General features: G+C 50.2%; 4 protein-coding genes across 5 annotated transcripts; 2 read left to right on the top strand and 2 right to left on the bottom strand.

Moving 5' to 3' along the window:
* The first annotated feature begins 216 nt into the window (after positions 1 to 216).
* Positions 217 to 14,349, top strand: LOC6545963. Its single transcript, XM_001971195.3, has 18 exons — positions 217 to 596; positions 1,449 to 1,702; positions 1,791 to 1,867; positions 1,930 to 2,092; positions 2,158 to 2,268; positions 2,338 to 4,933; positions 5,803 to 6,585; positions 6,642 to 7,084; positions 7,141 to 8,124; positions 8,180 to 9,754; positions 9,814 to 9,984; positions 10,047 to 10,772; positions 10,830 to 10,963; positions 11,021 to 11,774; positions 11,838 to 12,338; positions 12,401 to 13,299; positions 13,356 to 13,823; positions 13,885 to 14,349. Exons 2-18 carry the CDS (start codon positions 1,598 to 1,600, stop codon positions 14,003 to 14,005), a joined length of 10,611 nt encoding a protein of 3,536 aa, XP_001971231.2. The 5' UTR covers positions 217 to 596; positions 1,449 to 1,597; the 3' UTR covers positions 14,006 to 14,349.
* LOC6545962 (protein MLP1) lies at positions 14,243 to 17,016 on the bottom strand. The gene is made up of 5 exons (XM_001971194.3): positions 16,928 to 17,016; positions 15,563 to 16,866; positions 15,340 to 15,501; positions 14,947 to 15,284; positions 14,243 to 14,889 (listed from the first exon to the last, which is right to left on the bottom strand). Exons 2-5 carry the CDS (start codon positions 16,724 to 16,726, stop codon positions 14,487 to 14,489), a joined length of 2,067 nt encoding a protein of 688 aa, XP_001971230.1. The 5' UTR covers positions 16,727 to 16,866; positions 16,928 to 17,016; the 3' UTR covers positions 14,243 to 14,486.
* A 72-nt stretch (positions 17,017 to 17,088) lies between these two features.
* On the top strand, positions 17,089 to 21,949 carry LOC6545961 (mediator of DNA damage checkpoint protein 1). 2 transcript variants are annotated; one of them, XM_026976686.1, is made up of 12 exons: positions 17,089 to 17,282; positions 17,349 to 17,549; positions 17,608 to 18,079; positions 18,134 to 18,982; positions 19,102 to 19,193; positions 19,249 to 19,366; positions 19,424 to 19,519; positions 19,569 to 20,780; positions 20,848 to 20,889; positions 20,943 to 21,047; positions 21,107 to 21,409; positions 21,465 to 21,949. In XM_026976686.1, exons 1-12 carry the CDS (start codon positions 17,172 to 17,174, stop codon positions 21,677 to 21,679), a joined length of 3,816 nt encoding a protein of 1,271 aa, XP_026832487.1. In that variant the 5' UTR covers positions 17,089 to 17,171; the 3' UTR covers positions 21,680 to 21,949. The 2 variants fall into 2 exon arrangements, with proteins under 2 accessions (XP_026832487.1, XP_026832486.1); XM_026976685.1 differs by having other exon boundaries at positions 19,039 to 19,193.
* On the bottom strand, positions 21,825 to 23,626 carry LOC6545960 (microfibrillar-associated protein 1). The gene is made up of 3 exons (XM_001971192.3): positions 23,429 to 23,626; positions 22,446 to 23,367; positions 21,825 to 22,382 (listed from the first exon to the last, which is right to left on the bottom strand). The coding sequence occupies exons 1-3, from the start codon at positions 23,499 to 23,501 to the stop codon at positions 21,947 to 21,949; spliced, it is 1,431 nt and encodes a 476-aa protein (XP_001971228.1). The 5' UTR covers positions 23,502 to 23,626; the 3' UTR covers positions 21,825 to 21,946.
* Between the last annotated feature and the right edge of the window lie 51 nt (positions 23,627 to 23,677).

The raw sequence follows: 23,677 nt of genomic DNA, 5'->3' as shown, positions 1-23,677 counted from the left end.
AAAGACAAATACAAAGTAACTCAAATATTTTATGTTTAAGTAAAGTCCAGTTTTATGTTGTTTATAGTTGATTTATACATAACATTTGTGTTAAGCCCCATATGCACTACTACAAATTATAAATATATATAGTATTTCCTTCTTCTTAGTATTTTTTAAAATTCTTAAATGATTACAAATTTGTATCAGTGCAGGTCGCGTCGCCTGGTTATCGATTTATAGTGGGACCGACCACCGAACGCGTTTCGCCACCAGCTGACTGCCACAACAACAACAACAACAGAAGCAAACTCAGACGCTCACAAAAGCCAAACACAGCGAAGCGGAGTCAACAAAAACAAAGTGGTTGGAATTGCAGCAGTACTAACAAACGTAATTTCTTGAACATTTGCTGGATTGCCCTGATAAGCCATAAGCCAGCTGCTGACGTCACAGCCAGTGCCCTCACCTGAGTATTGGTGTTGAACTCGGTCCGCTGTGGGCTGGCGAGGATCTGCTCGAAGGTGTCCTTGTCCAGGAATCCGCGCCAGATGAGCTCAGGAAACCATACATCAGAATGTCGCGTTGAAATAGCAGAACATTTGCAGTTGTTTGCGGTGAGCCATGGCCAAAAATTGATGTATTTTACACATTAGTCTAGTAGCAAATCAAATACCTATATAATATATAAACGCAGCGATGAATAATTTCGGTGCTGCGCAGTTGATAAATGTGTGTAAGTGGTTGTGTCTGTGGTTCAAATGCTGAATGCGCTGTGTGTATGTAAAATGCTCAATGTGATAAGGTGGAAATGAAGATGGTCTCCTCCTCCTGATTTCCATAGTTTCGAGCTTATCTCGCATCCACTGGCCGTTACAGACACGCTCCATCGCCAGCTGTTTACCCGAATGGAGCAGCACTGCAACCAGCGCACCCACCGCTTCCACCAAACCCCCTGAGCCACCCGTCCCATCCCCGAACACTATCGTCTTACCGGCTTGGCAACCCACCGAAAGCCAGCCAACCAGATGCAATGCCACCGATCCGATCCGATGCGATCCGCTATAAATAGCAATCTCAATAGTTTTCCGCAACAACAGCCAAAGTTTCCACTCCACTCTGCACCGAATTATCAACATCACCGGCCGACTACTGCCTCTGGGCAAATAAGTAAACATGGTGGCCTCTTCAGCCCACTCCACGTCCTCTTCGTGCTGATCTCTTCACGTAATCTCACGCACAAAAGAGTTACAGTGCGGCCTCCATAGGGCGAACTTATCAGATCTATTCATGTGGGATATTTACACCTTTCACTTCAAAACTTTAACCATTAACCCCTGTAAATTGTCTTATTGTCTGTTTGAACTACACATTTTCTGGTTTGTTATCATAGCGTTTGAGTCGTTGGTGACTAGTTTTCCTGCTTTGGAAGTAAGACTGTATTTACTGACTCTGCTCCGCAATTACAGCTGGCGTTCTCCTGCGATCGACACGTTCAGTTTGGTCTCATCGCTCCAAGCGCACGCAACGTTGCCCGATGCCCGCGGAGCTGCTGACCAGCCGGAGCACACTCTACGACGTGCCTGCTGTGGGGCAACAACACTATCTGTGATTCTCCATGGCCGGGATGGAGGTGAAGGAGGAGCAGCTGCTGCTGGACACCCTGATCGGACTGTGGAGCCAGTATCTGCAGGCCTCGGAGCTCGAAGATGCGAGTGTCAAGGTTTGTGTGGTCTCCTTCGTCCATTCCATTGATATTCCCAGGTCTTATCGCTGGTTGCTTTCCTCCTCCCATGCTCTCGTGCTCACAGGACCACTGGCTCTGGCTGCTGCTGTATAACTTCCAGTTTCTGGACGATAAGAACTTGGAAGATGCCTGGCTAAATAGGTAAGATGATCGTTCAACACGTATAGTTCTACTTTTAATCACATCATCGTTTATATTTGCAGCCACTTCAATCTGATGCCCGAGGAGCTCTGCTCCTACTTGTTGGAGCAGGTCTATCAAATCATCAGCGAGGCGAAGAGATCTCAGGAAAGCAGTCCGACGCATGAGCCCGAGCAGCAGGACAAGTGCATCAAGCAGCTGCGCAAGCAGCACAATCTAGCCCAGGTTTCTATCTAAGCATATTCCACTATTCCTGATTTAGTCTACCAAGATAATACCTCTTCTTGCAGCTAATACTCAGTACTCCCAGTGATTGCAACAAGATTCTCGCACTGCGGACATTTCTCACCGATAAGTTGGGCCATCATTTACTGGCCTTTCTGCTGCGCGTGGATATAAAGGCACGTGCTTTTCTGGCATCCCAGAAATAAAATACTTGAATTTAATCAATTCCCCCTCTCCGCCCGCAGCTCATTGCATCACAGAAGAGCCTGTGCCAGTTGTGCATCAACCTGTTTCCCAACTGCAAGTGGAGTTCCTCCAACCAGGCGCTGGTTCCCATGACCAGTATTTCCCAGTTCATCGGAAGTTTCTACCTCAATTCGCAAAGCAAAAAGCTGAGACGCCAGCAGCAACAAAAAAGTCAATTACCCAATCACATATCCAATGCAATCAAATCGGGTTTTAAGGACTTCAGGGGGACAACCAGGAGCAGTGATGAACTCGCCCTGTTGCTCATCCAATTGCTCACCAGGTGCGTAGATGCGGAGCAGGAATCCCAGCTAAGCGTTACGGTCCACAACTTTGCACTGGGGCACTTGTGTGGCAGTTTGGAGGAGGATGCACCAGGGGATAACGATGAGATCATTAAGTTTGAACTGCTCCAATTGATAGCCCACTGTGTAAACAACTTTTACGTGCTGGAGCAACAGCAGCCGAATGTCCATGACTTCAACAGCAACTTCGGGCAGCTACTCTACGCGCTGACCGCCAATCGCAGGAGTCCCCTCCTGGCTCATGGAGTATTATATATTATGTTTGGCACCCTGCACAACCTGGTGGATAATGGCGTGCGGGAGTTGAACCAGATCGATGTGAGGAACTTTGATGCTTGCTTCGAGGTGTTGCAAGAGGCGGCCAAATCGACCAACTTCTCGACTGCCATATTCCTGCATATCTACAAGATGCTGCTACGCCTGACGGACAATCTGTCGCGTCAGGAGCAGCACCTGCAGAGTCTCATGGAGAGCAGTGCGTCCACCGCGATGCCAAAGCAACAGCAACATCCGCGGCACAAAAGACAAGGGAGCAGTCAACTGCATTGCCTGGGAGCCAGTTCCCTGAGCTGCTACTTCCAGGGAAAACTCTATCACCTACTGCCCAGCCTGGAGGCAGAGCTGCAGGAGCATAGCGTGAGGAGTCTGCTCCGAACTGGAAGCTGCTGCTGCCACTACAATGTCAGGAACTACGCCACCTGCCTGCAACTGGCCACCCAACTATCCAGCAGCTATCAGAAGTGTGCCTACAAGTTCCTGCACTATAATGTGCTGCACACCATCTTTGTGAAGCGGAATCCCCAGGGATGCCCGGGATGCGAGGATAAGCTGAAGTCAGCTGTATTTCACATGGATCTGCTGAACATCTACAAGGATACCTACAAGGACCTGCTGAACACACCTGCAATGTTGCTCTTCCTGAAGCACCTGAAACATATCGCCTATCTGCTACCCTATGATTTGGCCTCTGGAATCCTAGCGGAGGTTGCTTTACCCATTTTCAGGCTGTACAAAGAGCTGGTTGAAAGCGGCGAAAGCAAGAGAGAAAAGAGCAAGGTCACTCCCCCTCAGTTGCCCAGTAGGTTGGAGAACTACAGAGCTCTGCACGAATGCCTGAGCATCTTCGTCATGTACCTGAGTGACATCCGCCTGGTTAAAGCGTTCTACAACGAGGAGAACATCCGCTATATGCAGGATCTTCTAATCATACCCGAGCTACAGCGGGGAGTCTGTGATCTCATCAAGGTGGGCATTGATAACATAGCCTTTCTGGGCGAAAACAGCCAGGAGCAGATCACTCTGAGCAGGAGACTCATCCAGCTGCAGCTGAACAGCAGTGACAGGGCATCCCAGCTCTTCCAGGCTCTGCTGCACAAGTGCTCCAAGCACTCGCGCGGCAAATTCTGGCTGGATGAGAGCCCCAATCCGGCCCAGCTGGAGGGTCACAAACCCGCGGATATACTCTACATAACCGCCCTGCAATGGACCCTGAACTTTGAGCTCCTGAAGACCAGTCAGTTGTTCTACAACGAGTTTGCCAAAATCTACTCCATACCCGTGGAAATGCTGGACGACGAGGATGAGGGTGAGGTGGAGACGCCAACGTGCGAGTTGGTCCCGGGGGAGAAGAAACTGCGACATGGGGACAAAAACATCTTTGACATCTTAAGACTGAACTATAACGCTCTGGGCTGTTTCCTCATGCTGCCCAAAGCCACAATGGGGCCAACCACGACCACAACCACAACCTCCAATGCAACCACGCCCACAGCCGGCATTTGCGGCTCAAGTTCATTGGAAACCCTGGTCTCGCAGCTGCCACTCGGTGGCTCCACTTCAGTCTCGGTCACAACGGCTGCCAGTTCGGACTACGCGGACTCGACATTGGATTACGCATCTGTGATTGACAATTACGATAGTTACTCGCGGGACATGGCCACTCCCTCGTTCCTGCAGCAACTTCTCGCCAGCGAACCGGATGAGAGCACGGTGCTCTTCGACATCCGTGGCAGTCAGTCCAACAAGGACTGCCCCAGCAGTTCCCTGATCCTGCCCAGCGAGCAGGAAGCGGCAGCAGCCGATGGCATAATCAACAAGCTGTTCAGCATTGTGGGCTCCCTCTTTGGTGGCAGTCCAGGCAGCGGCGGAAGTGCCAACTCACCGACACGTGCTAATATCGATGCGGATTTCTTCTGCTTATACGAACCCAACGGCGAATGCAAGAAACTCTTGCTCAAACTCTTCGAGGCGACCATGGCCATCTGCATCAAGGGTTTCCAAAACGAAGAAGGTAAGTGTCAGAGATTGTTCGGTTGAGTACCTTTAAGATAAGGAAAGTGGGTGTGCTGCACATGTGGAGAGATATGCGAAGGTGCTCAGGGCTAGTTAGTTCTACAAAGAAAGTTCCAATGATATATAATCAGAGATAACAAATTTAAACGAAAGGAGCACAAAGGTATTATCATTTCTTCGGATTTCTTCGGAAGGTACAAATACTACAAGATTTTTGGTTTTAGCTAAATAAAATACTAAGAACCCTATTAGTAGAGCATTGAAAATTAAAGGGCATTACTTGCCTGCCATATTCCGTATGGTGAACCGCCCATCTGGTGGGTCGCACTGCATTCTGCGGCTAATGCGTTGCCAATAAGCAATAGGCAATGGAAAACAGACAAGGCACTGCAGTCGAGCACTCTCGGGGAAGCCCTAGAAGTGGGACAAGAACAAGGCACCCACATTCACCTCCAATCCAGCCCGGATTCTAGATTCTAGACTCTGGCTAATAACGGGGCGTTGTGGTTGTGATTGTGGCTGCGGACTAGGAGAGTTAATTATAAGCCAGCTAGGCAGACAGTTAGTCAGTCGGCCGGCTGGAGTATAATACGCGGCATTTACAAGGCTCTGCCCGCTGGGATTGAATTTCTGGGTACACAAGTTACAACATCGCTGAGACAGATACGCTTAAAAACACAGATACATTTACAAATAGAGACAGAGATAGGCACCGAAACGAGATACACTCCAGACAAGAGGCGACACTTTTGCTTTGGCGCTCGCCCAGCGCTGACGACTTGCTCCAGATTGCGGAAGATAGAGGATAGAGGCGATAACCAGCTCATATCTACCACTAATCCGTGGCTTATCTCACTTTCTTCACAGTGGAGAAGATGCAGAAGCACCTGCGCAAGCTGCGAGCCATCATTTTGAGCCACGCCACGGACAACTGGTCGGACCACGGCGAACAGCATGCCCGGGACAATGCGGTCATCCAGACGCTGCAGACCCTGCTCAAGATCGCCGAGCTATCGAGCACCCACCAGGAGCCGACGGGCGTGGTCAACAGCCCCTCCGGCGATTCCCAGCAGCCACGACCACGTGCCAGATCCTTCAACAGCGGCAGCGTGGAGCTGCCCAGATTGCAGACCGTCAAACTGCCGGCCAAGAACTCACTGGCCACGCCACCCACCCCGCGGCGGAGGCCCAATTCCAGTGAGGTGAATGCGGGCGTGGATGCGGATTACTTCTCCACCCGGGCGTCCTTGAGCTGCGCCGCCGACAGCGAACTGGAACTCAGCGAGAATGAGCACGAGTTCTATCTCACCGCCGACGAGGGCTACGAGGCAGATGGCGAAATCGCTGACCTCAGTGAGTCCGAGTGCGAGCTCAATGGCGGCGTCTTGGCAGCCAACGAATCGTCGTGGACCCCGTTTCAGCCATCCTCCCGCTATCGAAGCCACATCATGCACCACGGTCTCAGCCAGCTGGTGGTGCAAATGCTGGCGGAACTATCCCTCCTCTGCATCAAGCAGCCAAATGGATGGACAGAGAGCCTTACCCAACTGGCCAACCGGCTGTTCGTCATCAGGGATTACCTCGGCGGTCCTCTATGCCTGCTCAGGGGATTCGCGCCGATTCTGAGCTGCAGCGATCCGAGATTGAGGGGTGAGTTATGGTATCCCTGGTAATGACCTTCTATACCTGATTTGGTTACCCTTTAGAGTTACAGCAATCGATCCTAGAGTTGGTCACCCATCTGAACACGCCAGAGGTGCTGCAGTGCTACTACTCCATCCTGGCCTCCAGACAACCGCCCGTGGATCTGCTGATGCGGCACATGCACCACATTTCCTCCGGATCGCTTCGAAGAGCTCAGCCCTGCATGGAGCTGGACTTTCCCATTACCACTGACGGCAAGATTGTGATCACCTCGGAGCCGCTGGTCAGCGAGCAGATAGAACGGGTGCGCCTGCATCACCAGCAATGCCAAACGAGCACGCTCTTCACTCGGGCTGCCTGCATTTTTCTGGTGACCCAGACCCGTCTTTGGCAACCGGATGGCTTGACCCTATCCCTCTGGCTGGAACTAAGAGGGCAGCAGATGCATCGCAGCTCCATGCAGCTTAACGACGATGAAACCCGTTACTCTGGAGAGGATCTAACAGTAAGTTGGAGAATAAGCCATCTTAATACAGCATAATTCAGCCCAATCTTCGTTAGAAACTGCACCTGCTTTCTTTGGGAACTAACCAAGCCATGGTCAGCATATACATCAGCCACAGCATGCAGCTTATCTTTGAGCTGGTCAAACCAAACGAGCAGCTAGCTCCACTTCGCGCGGAGGAGCATATAGATGCCAATGCAGATGCGGCATCCGTAATATCGGCCAACACTCAGGCGGCCAATGGAGGAACCATTCGCCATGCTCTCAAGCAGACCAAGTTGGCGCTGCTCAACAGCTTCGGCCAGATGCACCTGCTCAATGGCCACCAGTCTACGCCGGATTCAGCAGGTGTCTATTTTGAGGGCTCCGCAGTACAGCTCCAGCATTTGCGATTGCCACGCCACAAGTGGATGCATTTGGTATTCGGACTGCAGCAGCAAGGAGATTCGGTGGAGATCAGCATATTCCTTGATGGTCTGGAGCAACAGACAATGCGGTTGCCTTTCCGCAATCTCCGCCAGATCACCCGGGTGCACAGCTTCCAGCTGTTGGCTCTGGGTGAAGGACAACCGACCAGGAGTCCCGGGAGCAGCTCTTCCTCGCGATCCACCCTGGATGTTTCGGCCCCTCGGTATGCCCTCTCGAATGTGATCCTTTTCAGGCGTCGACTGGTGGATCCGCTGCTGATAATGAACCTCACGGCCATGGGACCGGACTTCACCGAATTCACCCAGTGCCAAGTGGCCAACTGGAAGCCAAACTATGGCTTCGTAAGCCTGGGCAAGCTGGCGTCCTCAAACTTCGGTAACCATCTGGACTGCATGCGCCAGCTGAGACAGGCTAGAGTCCTAGTGTACACCGCCCAGCAGCCGGATCTGGTGATGAGCTACGATGTCAGCCAGGAACTGGACATGGCCTGCTATGGGCAGCCCCACGGACACATGCTGTACGGGGAACTGCAGCAGCACCAACCGCAGACCCTTCAGTCGGCCACATCCCTCAGCGGTGGGCTCTCCACGCTGCTGTATCTATTCGCCAGGGTAAGTCTGACACTAGCATCCTCGAGAATCCTTGTATAATATGCTCTTTTCACAGATTGTTGAGCTCACAGGCAATGCAAGTACTCAGGCCTTGGCCTTGGATCTGCTGTTGCAGGTGGCGCACTCGGATGCTCAGCTGTACACGGAGTTCCAGCGTCAGGATTACCTGTCTCTAATTGGATACGTCATCAAGTCGGAGAAGTGCTCAAAGGATGTCCAGTTGCTCCGGAGCATTGTGAACAATGCCTGTTCACAGGTGCTGATCACCAGGAAGGGGGATTCCATTAATGTAAATGACAACACGATGGCCACACTGGTATATCCCCGCCTGATGCTGACCGTGCTTCAGCGCTACTCCGACTGGCACCGATCCGGAGCAAGCCACTCCGATGTATTGGACATGCTATTCCGCTGTATTCTGGCTCTCACCAGGGACAAGCATCCGCAAAGGGACTTCAATATGGAGCAGCTTCAGAAGTGCGGTTTGCTGGGAGCACTCCTCAATCTCTGCAAAGTCTATGTGATAGAGTCACCCAGTCCGGTTCAGATTTCACCCTATGCCGCCGAGTGCTTTGTCCAGATTCTTGCCGTGTTTTCAGGATCGCCACCAGACTCTTCCATGCTGGATGAGATCATGAAACTTCTCTTGCTGCTCCACAAGCCCAGCGATTGCTATGTGACCCACGATCGTACGCACTTCTACTTCCTCCTAACGGCGCAACAGCCGGCAAAGGAACGCTCCCTGGTGGCAGCCAATTTGAGCAGGGTGACCACTTCGCTGCGCCGGCAGTTGCATCCTCAGCCGCAGGAACTGGATTCCGAGCGAGCGGAACGGATCAAGAAACTGCGACGTCTTCACGCCAGCACATCTGGTTATCGGAAGGCTGTCAACGAATTCGAGGAGCAGCTGGACCAGATGGCCGACTGCTCGCATCTCAACAAGACCGCCTTAAGACTGCTGAGTCCCGTGGAGGCCACGCGATGGCGTCTAAAGTTTAAGCGTCGACATCCCACCAGTGCCAACAGTCCGAAAAGGAGCCCGCTGAAGATCGCTCGAAGGCGCATCCATCCGCATCTGCATCTCGGAAAAATCTGGCAGCCATCGGGTCACAGTACTCCTAGCTCGGGTCAGTCATCACTGCCGAATAGAAAGACGGACTTTTATGATCAGCCGGGGATCATACGACTGCAGCAGCGCCTCCTCATCCTACTGAAGGACTTCCTTTGCCTTCTGCCGGACTCATCGGTGGATGTGGTCACCCGCCACTACGTGAAACTGGAGCTGCTTTTGGTTCTGGCCAACCAGCGCAGCTGCGCCGTGCGCCAGGCCATCATTCAGTTGGTGGACGTGCTGACAAAGCGTCTGCCTAGTGGCGAACTCAACGCTGCCACCAAGTTGATGTATCCTCTACATTTGGCCAACCAGTTGACCATCCACGGATGTGACACAGACATGTTTGAGGCCTGTCTAGCTTGGATCAACGGGAGGCATTGCAGCCTGACGGATGTTCAAAATTGCGAGGCACCTCTAAGGATTCGCCAGCGCTTTGGACTCCAATCCCTGCTGGCCATTGCGGAAGGAACAGAACCTCAGTGGGTATTCAAAGCGCTCCTGCGGCTGTATCTGCAGGTAAACAATCGAAACCTTCATAATTCCTTCGAGTCTTCATGGTCTTCATCTCCTCCTAGAATCCTGATGATCAGACGTGTCTGATTGACGCAGGACTACTGCAGTGCTCGGTGAAGGCCCTCTACAAGATCTACTCCTTACGCGTAGGTCAATCCAATGCCGATGAGTCCATTGTGGAACTACTGGCCCATATTGGAGAGCGGGCAATGCGTTCTGTTGGCCAGATAAATGTGGGTATATACTGAATGAGCCAAATGCAATTTTATTAACATCCATTTTCATCCTGCCTTAGCTCGTTTGGGATATTCTCAACCTATTATCCTTCTACCAGGACAAGCAACCGCAGTTGATTATGCGAAGTTTCCGAACTGCCCAGGCTCAACTTCAGCTGGAGTGGCTTACCAAGTTCTTTGAGCCCAACAGTTTCCGTGTTGCAGTGACCAACGATTCCGCCCTGAGTCACTCGGAACTCCGGACCCGGGTGGAGCTCCTCATAGATCGCTGCACCCAGTTCTTCACCGTAGGTGTAGGCCAGACCACCGGAAGCAACTATGTGGCCAGTTCCCAGGAGCTGGCCCTCTTCCAGCTGCTCGTTTCCTACGGGATCTCGAGCAATCAGCGATGCAACAACTTCATCGCATGGGGGCTTCAACCTTCGCGTCCACGGGATCTGCGCTCCTACATTGTGGATGCCCTGTGGCGATCCCAACAGGAAGAGTTCCAGCGGGCTATTATCTGTGATGCTAAGATGATCAAGGCGCTACTCTGGCTCTCCTTGCTGGAGGACATGCCGGAGCCCATTGAAAACCTGCAGCGTCTTTGCGATGCCTTGGGAATCAAGGAAAATGACTCCTCATGGAATCTGGTCCATGAGCTAGATCGCCTCGATCAGAACCGTAATAATATGGCGGCCAAACAGAAGACACTGCTGGAGAAGACCGTGTACAGGTTTGAGCCACTAGTGCAGCAATGCGTAGAGTCCTCAATGGTGACCACTAGAAAGGTGGCAGAACTGCAGGTGAGTGATCGTGATATTCCATTCCTTCCCATTTATAATATCTTTGATCTTCTCTAGAACGCTGAGCGCAAGGCTCTGATGTGTCACATGAAAGTCTACGACGATACCTATACCTACACCAAATGGCTGGAAATCATACGTCGCATGACCCACGAAGGTGCTCCTTGGCACTCTGATGAAAGAGCTGAATGGTGAGTGAGCTTGAAGAATCTCCACAGAATGCAGCTAACTTAAAACCCAATGCTTAGCTCTTGGGAACTGGACGATACCGAAGGACCGTCTCGAGTTCACACTCGTTTACGTCGCTGCCACCTGGACATCGATCGGCGCTTCTTCATGAACGAGTACAGACCGGGTCAAGGACATCACGAGGATCTAGAGCCATATGTGCGTCCTCTGGATTACCTGATAGCCAGCTATGATCAACAACTGAACATATCGCTGAACTCCCAAATCCTGTACAACTTTGCGGCCAAATTCCTGCCCGTGGACGGGGAGATCGAGGGCGAGATCATCATCACCGATCTGAAGCTCTACTTCCTGGCCACGTACCGGTGTCGGTACTTCAACGTGAACTGTGATATCTCCAACATAACCGAGATCTGGCTGAAGCGCTACCAGCACCAGGAGACGGCTTTCGAGATTCTACTGGACACCAACAAGTCGCTGTTTTTCTCGCTGCAGAACGCCGACGACTGGAAGATCATGCGCGAGGTATTCTGTGATAAAATCGTAGCCACGCCCGACCAGTCCAAGGTACTGGCCATCACCCAGCAGTGGCGCGAGGGACTTCTGACGAACTGGGAGTACTTGATGACCCTCAACCAGATCTCCGGCCGTACTTACAACGATCTCATGCAGTACCCAGTGTTTCCCTGGGTGCTGGCCAACTACAACTCGGAGTTTTTGGATCTGCGGGAAGGACACAACTTCAGGCGACTTGGACGACCCATTGCCGTGCAGCTGGAGGAGAACGAGAAGCACTACATCAGCAACTACACAGTATGTTACGACCTTATCCAGCAACCCTGTGGAAGCTGACCTTTCTGGCTTCTCTGCTTTCAGTACATTGACAGTACCAACACCACCATGGGCTCCCTGATCCTTAAGCCCTATCACTACAGCTCCCATTACTCGAATTCCGGCACTGTGCTCCACTTCCTGGTGAGGGTTCCTCCGTTTACGAGCTATTTCCTGCGCTACCAGGACAACGACTTCGATTTACCGGATCGCACATTCCATGCCCTGAACACCACATGGTCGTTGGCTAGCCGGGATAGTCCGACGGATGTGAAGGAACTGATCCCGGAATTCTTCTGTCTGCCGGAAATGTTTGAAAACTTCGAACGCTTCAAATTCGGCTGTCGACAAAATGGGGAGCGGGTGGAGGATGTCTCACTACCACCGTGGAGTCAGCGGGACTCCCGGCTATTCGTCCTAATCCACCGCCAGGCTTTGGAATCGGAGCTGGTACGCAATCAGATTCATAACTGGATAGACCTGATTTTCGGCTACAAACAGAGCGGGGAGAGCGCCGTGGAGGCCATCAATGTGTTTCACCCAGCAGTGAGTGTTGATTTCCTGTGCAATGATTATAGATGCTTATCTTCTTCTGATTTTATCCACAGACTTACGCCGTTTTTCTGGACTCCGAGATCAGCGATCCCATCGAAAGGGAAGCAGTCAAGACAATGGTAAAGACATATGGCCAGATGCCCAGGCAGCTTTTTAAGTCTCCGCATCCGGCGTCCAAGCCGCTGGACTACTCACTGGTGGACAAACCCATAGTTTCTACCGTACGAGGTCTACGCTGGGGCGTCTATGTTGGCTCGCCGCAGCTGAAAGCTCCTTCATGGGCCAATATCCACAAGATACCCGGCACCGAGCACCTGGTAAGCTTCTGCAACACCAACGTGGTGTATGCTCTTCCTGGAAGAGCAAGTGTGATGCAGGGAGCTGAGCCGGATACGTACAACGTGATCTCCTGGGGCTACGATGATCGCATTGTGAGGATCCAGCCACTCAACAAGCCACAGGCCAAGCCAAAGAACCTCCTACACAATGGAACGTTTGACGACATCACCGCCTGTGGGTGCGATGTGAACTCGAATCAACTTTGGTTTGGCCATAAATCTGGAAGGATTAGTGTCTACAAGTGCACCGGAGGACTAGATTCCCAACAGCGAGCCTCGGCGAAGAGCAGACAGAGCTATGCCCGCGGATTCAGCCTGTCGTACAACTCAGCTTTCCGGAAGATGACTAGCAAGGGAATCGGAGTAGGTGGATCGGAGAGGTCAGATGAAGGCGGCAGCCTGCATCCAACCAGTTCTGCCTCCTCAGTAAACTCGTCCAGCACTTCTTCCGGCGCGGATGCTTTCCAGCGGGACGGTGCCGATCTCAACTGGCTGGGACCCATGTTGCTGGTGCGGCACACCGACGAGATTACATGTATTACCCTCTCCGTGGAGTTTAAGATCGCGGTGACTGCGGGTCGCGATGGCATTGCCGTCATATGGGATCTCAATGAGTAAGTCCACACGTGAATCTTCTGTTAAGGAAAGTATTCATTTGATTTTCCCTCAGCTGGAGCTATGTGCGCACGATTGCCCGCCCGGCAGAGATTCATCAGTCTCCCATAACGCATGTGGCAATTAGTCCTACGCTGGGAGACATTGTCACGGTACACACATTGCCCCAATCCTCCACCACCAGCACGGATCCAAAGCCCACAGCAGCTGCCATCAGGCCCAATTCGCTCAACGTGGCCGACGAATGTTTTGAGGTAACGGAGGAGAACCTGGACGACTTCGTCAATGTGAATGTGAATCCCAATGGCAAATCCATTTTGAGGCTGCACTCAGTGAACGCGCGGTACGTGCAGCACCTGGTGCACGAGGATCGCATCCTGGCCGTGTGCTACTCCTACATCAAAGAAGGAGTGGGTGTCAACGTGATAGCCACCGCCGTGGAGGGAGGATTCGTGCGCTTCTGGTCTAGCTGGAACCTGAGCTTCGTCAGTGAGCTGACCACGGGCACATCGCCCATTCGTAGGTAGGAGAGAGGTGGCTGCATATTCGAATAAAATCAAATCTAATCACTGCCTTCATTCCAGCATCTGCTACTCAACCCATCAGCATTTGGTGGTGCTAACGCGAGAGTCTCACATTCAAGTTTGGGAATCAGAGGGTCTCTATGGGAATGCCCCAAAGTTCCCCCAAATCGTCTACAAATAAGGTTAATGGGAATGCGATCGGTTCGAACACACAACATACTCAATAACTCAACTCAAAGCATATCAATGACAGACACATAAACAATCTAAAAAGCAGATGAATCAAAGAATGAATCCTTCTAAAAGATATAAAAATACAACATTCACTGGCGACTGCCGAAAAATGAATATATCACAAGATTCCTAGGCTTAGGTCTCATAGAGCTGTAAAATACACCTTTTGTACCAAAACTTTATATTATTACTACATTTTCGTCTTTGTTTTTCCCGTGCTGCATAAGAATGCCACGCTGCCTTCAATTGTTGATATTATCAAATAAACCATCATATTTTGCAAAAACTAAACTATTTACTTTTAGAATTCCATAGAAAAATATACAACTACAATGTCCATCGTAGCATCCGTTTAAGGAGGGATTCATGCTTATTAAACTACAGGTATCTCTAGATACAATATTACTTATCGTGAGCTTCTCTCGTTGTCAGCACTTCCAGGGTGGAAGCTTACTGTTGCCACTTCCGCTCTTTGGTTTGGTTTGCTTGCTACCCTGTTTAACCGTCATGGCTAGGATTTCGTCTAGTCTGTCGAAGTCACTGGGCGACTTGCTGAGCAGCAGTTCAATGTAGGCCTGCAGCTTGTCCATCGGCGAGGGTGGATCCCGTTTGCCCACCACATCCAGGTTATTCTTTTCAGTGCTGTTGCTGCGCTGCGATTTGCTGGTTTTTGGCGTTTCTGGATACATGCGTGCATTGTTCAGCTCCGGGGATTCCCCTTCAGTGTCACTGGCTTGCATGAGAGAGTTCTGACTAGGAGTGGTGAGTATAGCAAGGGCCTGCTGCCATTGGGCCTCCATTACTCCGTGCAGCTTCTCCGCAATATCAGCACTGGAATGGCAAACACTTGTATTTTACCAGAAAACATATAGAGCTTTCACATCTTACCGCTTAGTTTTGTAACAGCTGAGCTTGAGATCCATTTCATCGATCTTTTTCGAGGCATTCGCCAGTTGGAGGCGGTACAGCTCCACCTCCTCGTTGTGCTTTTCCTGGATGAGATTCAGTTCCTGGTTGTTTTTCTCGTTGATCATTTCAAGCTGTTTTACGGCCCGCTCGGCTATTAGACGTTCACGCTCACGAGCTTCGTTCTTCAAATGCTCCTCATTCTTGTCCAGCTGGTCTTGGAATTCCTGCATCTTCTTGGCCACGACATTTTCCATTTGCTGTTGGTAGTATTGCTTGAGGGATTTCTGCTGTATATCTAGCTTTTTCTTGAGATTGGTCTGCAAACGGCAATAATTTATTATTGGATTTATTTTTGGGAGTTATAAAAATAACCTCAGTTTCTGTTAGGTTGGCCAGAGTTTCTTGTAGGGATTTACGCTGGCTCTCCAAGGAATCCGCTCTTGCTTTCTGCTTCTGATGATATTCCTGCAGCATTTCCTTTTGGTTAGTGAGCGTGTTCTTGTCCTTTTCCAGTTCCTCAATCCGCGCTTTTAGCTAATATATAAGAAAATGTGTTTAAAAATGGTCAGAATTTGTATAATTTCTTTGAAATTACCTTTTCTTGTTGGTAGTCCACCTTGGCAAACTTATCCCTTAGCTTATTAAGCTCGGCATGGGACAGCTCCTCCGCTCTTTTGCTGCTGTTGAGTTGCATTTCCAGTTGCTCCAGTTTTTCTTCCCATTGATTGGCATCGTGCCTGCAATGGTCCAACTCTTTTTCGAGTTTATCATTCTTTTCCTGGAACTTGGTGGCCAAGTTGACCGCCTGCGACAACTCGTTCTGCAGTGCATCAAACTTGCTCTGAGACTGGCCCCTGTCCGCTTCCAGCCGGTGGACAGCGTCCCGCAGGTGCTGAACCTCGTAGTTGAGACTTTGAAGAGTTTGTTCTGCCTCGGTAAGAGCAACATCCTTGGAACGATCCACCTCGATAGCCACCGAGATACGCTGCTGGTACTCCAGAAGCTGCGACTGCAGTGCGTGGACAGTTTTCTCAAGATGTTGCCTTCTTAGTTGTTCCTCTTTCAGCGAAGAGCTGCACAATAATCGGTTGGGAGAGTTGTTGTCGAGTACAGTTTTGGACAAGCTACTCTTGCCCCAGAGCTCACTTAGGCTAATGATCTTGTTCTCGTTCAAGCTGTTTCGATCGACCCTGGCTGCTTCCACAGAAACAGCGCCGGAGGAGGACGAAGCTAGTTTCATGCTGGGCAGGGACGAGGTGCCCGGATGACCCTCCTGCCCCACCCGCTCGTTCCTAAGATGATCATCGCTGCGGTGGTGCAGGTGTTGATCGTGCCTCTGCCAGCGATGCGCGCTATTGTCGTCTAGGTAGTGGTCAATTTCGAGAAGGAAGTTATCGTCTGCAGGTCGATGGCGCAGGGGCTCAACGGACCCACTCTTCGGCGTGGAGTGCACCATGCCATGGAGCTCTCTGTTTGGCCGTCCAGCGTTCCTTACAGTATTCGTGGAAATGGTAGAAATGTCCGAGGGAGGTCCCTCCGCATCCAGTGCGATGTTCTGGAGCCGGGCATTAATGCTATTCAGCTCCGATTTCTTGCTGGGATGCAGGAACTGGTACGCCGAACTTGTGGACGCCGGAAGCGGGGGCGGGGGCATGGCCAGTGCATCTGCCGCCGCGCCTGCGCTCATTTTGTCCTCCGCGCAGAAGTTCGGTTGTATCAGGAGCAGCAGATCGGTGTCGTCCGTATCGGTATCACTCATGCCTCATGGTTAAGTATATTAAAACTATGCTTATATTATAAAAATTGCTGTTCAAAACTAGTGGACAAGCCACCGATTGTCATGGTGATGAATAGGGCTGCCATCTGCTTGTGATAATGCGGATTATCGTAAACAATTGTCTATCGGAATATCGTTAAAACAATATATTCAAAGTCAGTTTGTCAAAACACCACCTCTTACCTATTACAAAATATATCAGAAAGAATCGATATTAAAGTAGCACAAGGCCTTTAGTAATTTTATTAACAATAAATTGTGTACCCTATCCTCACGAGTTGGCAGCTCTGTTCGAACTAATGCTACCATATAGCCTATCGACTGTGTTTGGCGCCCGTTGCAAGTGTGACCGTCCGTTGCGTTTGTTGTTTCCAACTATTGTATTGTTTTTTATTCGTCCTTCAGTGATCAAGGAATTCCCGCCAGGATGGCAGATGTAAGCCTGTTTTTTGGAGATCTGCCGGCCGTTCTTCTGGAGCCTGATATAATATACCGCATTGGAAGGAAGAAGGGCCTGGAAATCAGCATCGCCGACGAGGTAAATTTGCCTTTACTTCTACTATGTACATTCCAGCACTAATAACATTTTCTTAATGGACGACAGTCAATGGAGTTGGCACACGCCACCGCCTGCATCCTGCGCCGAGGGGTGGTGCGCCTGGCCGCCCTGGTGGGCAGGATCTTCGTGAACGACCAGGAGAAGACCGTGGTGGACATTGCCAGGGAGGACACCTTAGCCGGCAAGGTGAAACTCCGCTTTGGCAATGTGGAGGCCAGGCTGGAGATTGAATGTGATCACGATGAGGTAGGAGCACTTGCCATTCTAACAGGATCCATATCCAAATGCCTACCTTTTGCTTCAGGTCCACGATAGTAGTGGATTCGGGGAATGCCTGAAGAACAGATCAACCAACACGACGTTGGACAGCATGGATATTCCCGAAACACAGCCTCCATCCGCCAACACGTCAGTCAACACAACGGCAGATAGCTTCTTCATACCCGAGACCCAGGCGGTGGTCTTCAACAGACCTTCGACCGGTGAAAGAGTGTCGCTGGGCGATGACTTCATGATACCCGAAACGCAGGATATGCTTGCGTATCTTCCTCCTGAAAAACCCCTGATTAAACCCTCGGTTATTCCGGTGGTTAATAACCGGGATCCGACGGTGGAAAGCGATGGGGAATCATCCGAGGGCAGCGTGATACGCATGTGCACCCAGGATTATAATGAGGATGCCATTGATGACTTCGATACCTCACAGGTACTCTGCGATGTTTTTGCGCAGCCACCAAAGCCAATGGAAACTATTGATAAGAAGGATGATAAGCGTGGTATGGCCATCCATTGAGTCTGATGACTTTCAATAATGTGTGCTTTCTACTTAGATCAACTGGACACCACCGACATTGAAATAAGTGCCTTAAACTGGTCAGCTAACAATTCCAAATGCAGTGCCCTGAGTAGCACCAAAGCGGATGAAATATTGCCGCGTGGCGATGGCTGCATTACACCTGATTTGACCGCTCCGTCTGTGGCTAGAAGCATTTGCACCCCCGATCTGATTGAGCTAATCATGGGGAGGGAAGCGCGCGATGGCTCCAGCAGTCCAGATTTCTTCGTTCGTCCTGCGGACAAAACGAATACCGCCACACCGCAGTTTAACGGCGTTAAACAGCTGGTTGTGGCGACAATTGAGACTCCTACTGCCACACCGGACACAGACAAATCATCTAGTCAGGAAATTAATCAAGATATGATAGCCACTCAACGATTTCCACGGCATAAATTGTTGGAAAGTGACGAGGAAGACAATGAGCAAAATAACCAAGACTTCGTGGCGACTCAGGCGTTTAACTTGGGACGTCCGCAGCCTCAAGAAGATAAGGAAACTAATCAAGATTTCATAGCGACACAGGCGTTCAACTTGGGACGGCCACAACAAATTGATTCACTTAAACCCTCGACAGCTAACGATTCTTCCAACCAAGATTTCATAGCAACTCAGGCATTTAACTTAGGACGCCCACAAGCAAACAATTCTGTTGGTCCACCAGGAGATACTGAGACTTCCAACCAAGATTTCATAGCTACTCAAGCATTTCCTGCCCACATCAATAGCTCTCGGTGCCAAGACTTCATAGCCACGCAACCTTTTCCTGTGGTCAATCAGCATTCCGTAAGTTTACGAGACAAGGAGAATATTCCACTCGACGACAGTGCCAAAGTTGTAACAGGTAAGCATATCAAAGCAGTTCCGTGTTATGGATTTGGGAACTAAAACCCTTTCCAGTTTCGAAAATCTTTGAAGAGCCTTGCGATGAGATAGATGCTGTGCTCAATGAAATGATTTCAGGGACTGTGGTAACGTCGCCTGTAAATCCCAATGAAGAGTCGATAAAATTTTTTGAGCCGTGTGTGATCAAGGATAAGAATCACTATCAAAAGGTAACTTAATCGTAAACTCCAAGCTCAGTTAGCAATGTGGAATATTTCCTTACAGATTTGTCAGATTGAGGGAGTATTTAGTAACTTGAGTAACAAAAGTCGTTGGCGCACAAGAGCAACTGACGATGTCAGTCGCAAACGAGTGGCGAAATCGGAATCTCCTCCAGCAACACGTAAGCCACTCGCAATAGAATCATTCTTCACCGATCTGAAATCTATTTAATTCACAGCAAGTCGTAAAAACAGACGAATTTCAGAGGGTTCTGAGAGACCAAAAAGTAATTTGATAAAACGGCGAGACAATCCAGTCGATAAAAAATCAGAACGTAAGTTATTTTATAATTGAGGAAACCGTATTTACAATCCAATTTGTAGCTCTTAACAAGTCAGTTATTCGGGAACAAGATATCGATTCTATTCTGGAAGAGGAAACACAGGAAGATAAAGCAGACGATCCTATTAAAGAAGTTGTCAATCAATTGCAATCCCGTAGAAGCCGAATCCAAAGCCGTCCTGGGACTCCGGGAAGCTCTTTAGAAAAGAATGAAGCCAACGCTGAGTTGGCGGATAAGTCTAAGGAAGAGCCGCCTACCAAAAATAAACCTAGTAGAAAGGTCAAGAAGGCGGAGACAAATAAGGCAGACGCATCCGGGGATATTCCCAAGCCTACTACGAGAACAAGGCGCCAAACCAGCGACGAAGATGCTCGAGCGCCTGATCTAGCAAAGGGAAGAAAGCTCAAGAAGGCTGCGTCGAGTAGGGCAGACACATCTAAGAATATTTCAAAGGGTTTGACGAATAGCGCTGATGATGCCGAGGTGCCTAAAGAAGAAAGTTCAGTCCAGACTGTAAGTGAGAGAAAGGTTAAAAAGGTCAAGTCAAGTAAAGAGGAAACATCAAAAGATATTTCCAAGCCAAGACCTAGAACCAGGCGCCAAACTGCCGACGAAGATGCTACGGCACCTGGAGCAGAAAAAGAAAAACAGGTTCAGGGGAACATAGCTAAGGAATTGCCCAAGCCAGCAGCCAAAACCAGGCGCAAAGCTAGCGTAGAAGAGGCTGAGAGCTCTGAAGAGACCGTCAAACCGAAAAGAGGATACAAACGCAAGAAATCCGAGTCCAACCAAGCTGCCGCACCTGTGGAAAAGTCTACGACTAGAACCAGGCGCAAGACAATCGTCGAAGATTCCGACACCCTGGCGGAAGTAAAACCAGAGGGCGCAATATTTAAACGTGCGGTTGTCCGCATATCCAAAATAAGCATTGAAAACCCAGAGTCTTCCACAAGCTCTGCAAATAACGCCAGAATAACCCGATCTGCCAAGTCGCGCTCTGCAACGCCCTCAATTGAAGAGCCATCATCCAGCTCTGCTGCTGCCAAGGGGCCAAATGTGTCAGGAACTACACGCACAGCCAGGTCAGCTCGGGCTGCCACGTCGGGTACCGCAACCCCTAAAGCCGATCAGTTACCAACCAGCTTCGGAACTAGCAGGGGACTCAAGCGGTTAGCGGCCCCCGAAGAGGCCACTTCCAAGAAGCCTAAAATGTCTACTGATGGGGAAGTCCTAAAGAGCAGATCAGGCGCTAGTAAGTTTAATACTTATTGCTGATGAGTATTTGAGTATTTCATTGGCGCAACTATCTCTCATTGCAGCTACAACGCGATTTAGTCAGACGGATAGCGATCCGATTAGAGGTAAGTATTCCGCTTTAAGGTGTACACTCAATTTGCCTCCTTCTTCCTTCTAGCAATTAACTTATATGTGAGGAAGGCCAAGACTGCAGGCAAAATTAAGATAGCGTTTACCATGTGCAATCGTCCAGCTTTGGAATCTGTGCTAAAGTCACTGAAGCGTAAGAAACCGCATGCCGCAAAGCGAATTGAATTCTAATTTCACTTCTCTGCCTTCTAGACGTGGTGGAGATCACCGAAGATCCCTTGAAGTGCGACCTGCTTATGATGGACAAGGGCGAGCGCACCTACAAGTTTCTGACAGTCATTGCTTCCAACAAACCAGTCTTGTCCACCAATTGGCTGCACTCTGTAAAGAAGACCAGAAGCATCGACATAAAGGCAGAGCATCTGTTCAGCGACGCTACATTTGAGGAGACCTACAAGTTCAAACCCTCCAGCGTACTGGAACACCCACGTTTGTTGTATGGCTTGCACTTTATGCTCGGTGAAGACATCGTGCCAAAGGCAACCGAAATGAAAGGCAAGTCTTCCTGAAAACGTATGCCAACTATTAGCTAATAGGTAATCTCCCACAGTCATTATTCAAAGCGCCGGCGGTAAGGTGCACGTGCAACCGCCTTCGCTGGCCATCAGTGTGGATCTGTACGTGGTCACCACGAGCAAGGATACGAAGTCTAAGCGACGTCTGAACAACTATGAAAAGGTACACTTTATCAAAGCCGAGGCTGTTATGCAGGCGCTCGTTCAACACAAGATTGAAATGCTGCAGGAGTACAAGCTCAAACTTTAAACGTTGTTTTTGGATATTTCATATTTTTTTAAGTGCTTTTGCGCTTATATTGTTATCGTTTGTCAGCCATTATGTCATTTAGCTCGCGATTAACTACAAGGAAGTACATCACACTGCGGAGTCCCAGACGAAATCTCTTTCACAGTTTACACATAAACTTTTTGTATTATATATAATTGTTTGTTTTTTGGAACCATCATAATTGTGGCCATACAATATTTAGTTGTTACTTTCCTACTGCCTGTCAAATACATCATACGTCTAACACTACTCCATCTTTTTCCGCTTCGAACCGGTGGGTTTGTCAAACTGCTGCCTCATGCCGCCGGCGCGTTCGTTGTGGAACTTGATGTTGCTGGATGACTCGGCGTACCAGGGCGAGTCGAACTTGGTTGTGTCCTGGTCCACTAAATGCGTGTACTTGGTGCGGCCACAGCGGCCGAAGTTCTTCACCTGCATCACCTTGGGCAGGATGGTCTTGTCGAAGTGATCCTCCAGCGTGGCCTGGGCGAAGTCGCGCTTAAGGACATCGTTCTCCTCATCCAGGTAGAAGGCACCACGATGATAGTACTTCTGCAGGAACTTGTACTTGCCCTTGGTAGCCTTGTTGGTGACCACCTTCGGGTTCTGGCGCAGCTCCTGGCGTCTCTCCTCTTCGGTCATGTTGCGCATGCGATCAATGTCCACCTTTTCGCGTTCGACGCTGAAAGAAAAGGGGAAAGGAAGGTTAAAAAGTGGCTGTCAAAGCGATTAAAAATGCACCTACTTATCACGCTCCTCGCGATCCCGCTTCATTCTCTTCAGCTCACGCAGCTTCCAGGCCTCGTACTCCACCTCGTCGTTCTCGTCATCCGTGCACACGTCCTCGATGCTGGCCTCATTGGTCTCCGGCTTGGTCTTCTCCAGATCTTTTTTGACGCTCTCCTCGACCATTCGCAGGGTGGCTCTTCTTCGCTCCTTGGCTGCCCGCTTGGCCTCCGCCTCCAGCTGCTTCTGCTTCTGAGCCTCTCGCTCCTTCTCCTGGATGGTGGCACGATCTCTCTTTCGGACGAAGAGCGGTTTCAGGCGGGGTTCGTTGTCCTCCTCGCTTTCGGTCTCCTCCTCGTACTCGGAGCTTTCTGATTCGGAGGACTCCGACTGTTTCTCATCTTCTTTCTGAAGCACCTCCTCCTCGCGCTGTTGCTGCAGCATCCGGGATCTCAGTTTCGTGCGTCGGTTCTCCAACTCTGCGTCGCTGAGCTCGGCATCCGTGTCGGATTCGGAGGCCAGTGTGATCTTGTTGGTGCCCCGCTGAATCGCTCCCTGGGCTTCCTCGTCTTCCTCCTCGTCCTCGCTGTCGCTCTCCATGATTTCCGGTTCGTGTATGTGTCGATGGCGCTCCCTCCGCTCACGTTCCATGTCCTCCATGTCCACGGGTCTTTGTCGCAATCTTCGGAGGCGGGGATCGTCCACCTCGGCAGCGTCCTCCTCCTGGCCCTCACCAGCAGCCCGCTCCTCACCCTCCGCGCTGCCTCCTCGACGGGAGAGCTCCAGCTTATGCCGTTCCGCCTTGTGGCGCTCCAGGCGCTTCCTGGTGTCAATGAAGTCATCGTCGTCGCTCTCCTCCGAACTGGAGTCCGCACGGGCGTAGTCGGGTCGCTTTCCGGATATGTACCGCTGCACCTTCACCTTTTGCATGGACAATTCACCTATTGAAAAGATACAAAGTTTATAAACAATTTCTGGCGGGGATCGAGCTATGCTGTTTACCTTTCTCATTGCGCATAGGAATGGCGCCCGCTGTGCTCTGGATTCCAGAAGCGGCGGCGGCGGCTGCACTCATCCTTGTTTTCGCTTATAATCAACGGCTAAAAAGCAAATTTTTAATGTAAATATTCCTTTGATAAAAGTATTGGAAATTAGAGGTGAGCAATAATCGATTCTTTTCTTTGAAATATTATCGATGCACTACGATTTTTGAAAATAGTTCTGGCAGCTCAGCGAAACCACAGTGGCAAC

This window comes from Drosophila erecta, unplaced genomic scaffold, assembly GCF_003286155.1.
Source record: "Drosophila erecta strain 14021-0224.00,06,07 unplaced genomic scaffold, DereRS2 tig00000021-arrow-pilon, whole genome shotgun sequence".
NCBI lineage: Eukaryota > Metazoa > Arthropoda > Insecta > Diptera > Drosophilidae > Drosophila > Drosophila erecta.
The sequence above is the reverse complement of the archived record's forward strand: the minus strand, read 5'-3'. Positions and strand labels throughout refer to the sequence as shown.